The sequence below is a fragment of the Vicia villosa genome, linkage group LG3, assembly GCF_029867415.1.
Source record: "Vicia villosa cultivar HV-30 ecotype Madison, WI linkage group LG3, Vvil1.0, whole genome shotgun sequence".
Lineage (NCBI taxonomy): Eukaryota > Viridiplantae > Streptophyta > Magnoliopsida > Fabales > Fabaceae > Vicia > Vicia villosa.
Genome location: NC_081182.1, coordinates 135,191,026 through 135,194,281, shown reverse-complemented (window position 1 = coordinate 135,194,281; position 3,256 = coordinate 135,191,026). Strand labels below are relative to the sequence as shown.

Here is a 3,256-nt window from a genome sequence, read left to right as displayed (position 1 = left end):
TATATATATATATATACATATATATATATATGTGTATACATACTGGAGTAATGGCTTAGTGTATTTAATTAGAAATGGATAAATTAGTATGATATATTACAGTTTAGCATAAACAAGAAATAGTTGATAGCAGATTTACTAATAGATACTGGTATATGTAGTAACAGAGTTGAATTTTGTTGACAGCATAATTTTGAATGCAGGAAAATTATTTATATCAGAATAATAAAATTTGTAGAGGCTAGTTAATAATTGGCAGTGATAGCAGTGAATGGAAATAGTACTGAATCAGTCGAATTAGTAAATTAAGCGAGAAATTAAATAATCGGAATTAGATGAAATTCGTCGGAGTGATTCGAATATATAATTAGATAACGTTGGTTGGTTGTGTTGTTGGATATTATACCGATTGTGTGAATTGCAGGTATTGTTGAAGTAAGTTGGTTGTGTCCCGAATTCGGACAAGTTTTGGTTGTAGACTCAAATAGCCAAAGATGAAAATTGTTTAAGTTGCGGTTAAGTTGTTGTTTTCATTGTTGTTCTAATTGTGTTATGATATTGTTGATTGAATGTCGTTCATGTGGTCGCATAATATTGCATTGATTAAGTTGGCCTTGATGGCACCCTGATAAAGTTGTTAAAATGCCTCGATAACCTAGCATATGATTAAGTTGGGAGTTGTACTCCGATGGATCCACATGCATTGCATAGTCGAGTTTCATGTTGAGTTACATTCTTTTGGTGTTGTAGTTATTTGTTATGTTGCTTGGTTGATGGTTGTATTGTGGCTGTATTTGAATGTGGTGAATATTGTATGATTCTATGTCTAATATATCAATTATCATATTTTTGCTTATACTTTTCGATATCTCACCCTTTCTCCTTTTTTCGTCGTTGCCTTTATATTGGTAACGTGCAAGTAACGAGGAGTAAAGATTTAGTAGCTTTTGGGTGTCGTCATTCTGATATGTAGCACTCGGGGGGAAACGAACACTTGTTTTGAATTACGTTGTTATTTTCTTTAAAGTTGAACTTATGTTGTTATCTTGAGAAGTTGTTTTGATTTAAGTTGTCTATTTTAAAAAGATGCTATGATGTTCGGAGTTTATGTTGATACTTTAAATTACGTTGAATAATCTGCTGCGAGTATTTTAATTAAAAATTTATTTGAGTTTGAGGCTATACAGGTTGTGATTTATAATATGATTGAATGTATGATATGTATCATTATTGCAAATATGCAAATGACAGGTTTTGTGTTAAGTGGAATTATAATATCCCAAAGTTGCTGAAAATTTGAAATTTACTCTGATTTTATTATATAAACATTGGGTAGAATTTTAGGGTGTTTCATTAGTGGTATCAGAGCAGGTCGATTCGTCCGACCAGTTGTCGAGTCGTAGTTAGGTAACAATCGAATATTGTTAATTACTTTTATCTAACTGTTGTTTATGTTGTAGTGCTTAGTTGAGATGGCTGGTAGAAACGATGCTGCGATTGCTGCCGCTTTGGAGGCTATGGCTCAGGCGTTGGCAAATCAGCCAAATGCTAATGAGAATGCGGGATCTCGCAGTTTGGCGACCTTCCAGAGGGAGAATCCGCCACTCTTCAAAGGCAAGCATGACCCTGATGGCGCATTGGAGTGGTTGAAGGAGATTGAGAGGATCTTCTATGTGATGGACTGCACTCAGTCACAGAAGATTCGGTATGGAACTCATATGATGGCAGTCGAAGTTGATGACTGGTGGCTAGAGACTCGCCAGAGATTGGAAGTTGCTGGTGAAGAGATCACTTGGGTTATGTTCCGTAGAGAGTTTATGAGGAAGTATTATCCTGAAGATGTTCGGGGTAAGAAGGAGATTGAGTTTCTTAAGCTGAAACAGGAGAATATGTCAGTGACAGAGTATGCTGCAAAGTTCATTGAGTTGGCTAAGTTTTACCCGTATTATGATGGAGCAGGTGCTGAGTTTTCAAAGTGAATCAAGTTTGAGAACGAATTTCGCTCTGAGATCAAGAAAGTTGTTGGGTATCATAACATTCGTATCTTTCCTAATTTGGTTGATAGTTGAAGGATTTATGAAAAAGATCATAATGCACATTACAAAATTGTCAAGGATAAGAGAGGCAAGCAGAACCGTAGCACACCTTATGATGCTCCAGTTGGAAAGAGTAAAGAAGATGTGGTTGATGGCAAGAGAACTAGTGGGGGAGAATCTCCTGCTAGCGTCGTTTGTTTCAATTGCGGGAAACCTGGTCATAAGAGTAATGCATGCAACCTTGAAATGAAGAAATGTTTTCGTTGTGGTAAGATGGGACATGCTATGTCGGATTGTAAGCATAAGGAAATGGTTTGTTTTAACTGCGGTGAAGAAGGACACATTGGCGGTCAGTGTCTGAAACCGAAGAAGACGCAATCTGGTGGAAAAGTGTCCGCGTTGGTGGGAAGTCAGATTGATTGTGAGGACGAGCGCGTTAGAGGTAATGTTTCGTTAGTATACTCCTTTAATAGCTACATTTGATTATGTGTTATCAGTTGCTTGGGTTTTTGTTATTAGTAAAAATGTTTTCGTGTGTAAGGAATTCGTATGATTGAGTTGTTGAGGGGTGGTGACCAAAGAATAGCAAAAACGAGAATTTGGAATCGTAGAAGTAAAGTGTGGAAGCAAAGTTAAGTATAATGATGTCGTATAGATTTTCGAGGACGAAAATATTCTAATTGGGGGAGAGTTGTAATGCCCAGAAATTCGATTATTCGCTTTATTTAGACGTTTGGAGTGTTTAATGAAATTTTTGCATTTTGGGACGATTTAGTCGGTATTAGTTCGGGATAGTGGATCGATAACTAATTGAGTTTTTTAATATTTTTAGTATTAGAATTATTATTAGAGTGTCGTGTTTTATTTTCGGAATTTTCGAAGCAAATAAAATTAGACCGTAAAATAAGAGTTAGCGAGTAAATTTGAGAGTTTTAATTAAATAAGTGAGTTGAGATTATGTGTGGTATTAGCAATTGAGGGGTATTAGTTAGTAAAATCCAAACATGAGTTTTAGAGAGCCCAATCATTCTATTAGGTTTTGTTAGTGTAGTGGTAGTTATCGAACCAAAACAAAGAGGAACAGAAATAGTCACGTAGCAGAAGCAAGAGGAAAAATAAGAAATAAGGGTTTGTTGCTAGCAGTCTGGATTTTGAAGGTAGCAGTCTTAGAAGTTGCAGTTACCGATCTATTTAAGAGCTCCGTTCAATCCAAAGGTAAG

The 3,256-nt window shown here is 35.9% G+C and overlaps 1 protein-coding gene across 1 annotated transcript; it reads left to right on the top strand.

The window, feature by feature from the left end:
- Window positions 1–1,472: 1,472 nt before the first annotated feature.
- LOC131659007 (uncharacterized) lies at window positions 1,473–2,519 on the top strand. The gene is made up of 2 exons (XM_058928252.1): window positions 1,473–1,975; window positions 2,072–2,519. Exons 1-2 carry the CDS (start codon window positions 1,473–1,475, stop codon window positions 2,517–2,519), a joined length of 951 nt encoding a protein of 316 aa, XP_058784235.1.
- The last annotated feature ends 737 nt before the right edge of the window (window positions 2,520–3,256 follow it).

Coding starts and splice junctions, on each gene's coding strand:
- LOC131659007 (XM_058928252.1), top strand. CDS start 1,473: ATGGCTGGTAGAAACGATGCTGCGATTGCTGCCGCTTTGGAGGCTATG. Junction 1,976..2,071: donor GCAGGTGCTGAGTTTTCAAA/GTGAATCAAGTT, acceptor TGATAGTTGAAG/GATTTATGAAAAAGATCATA.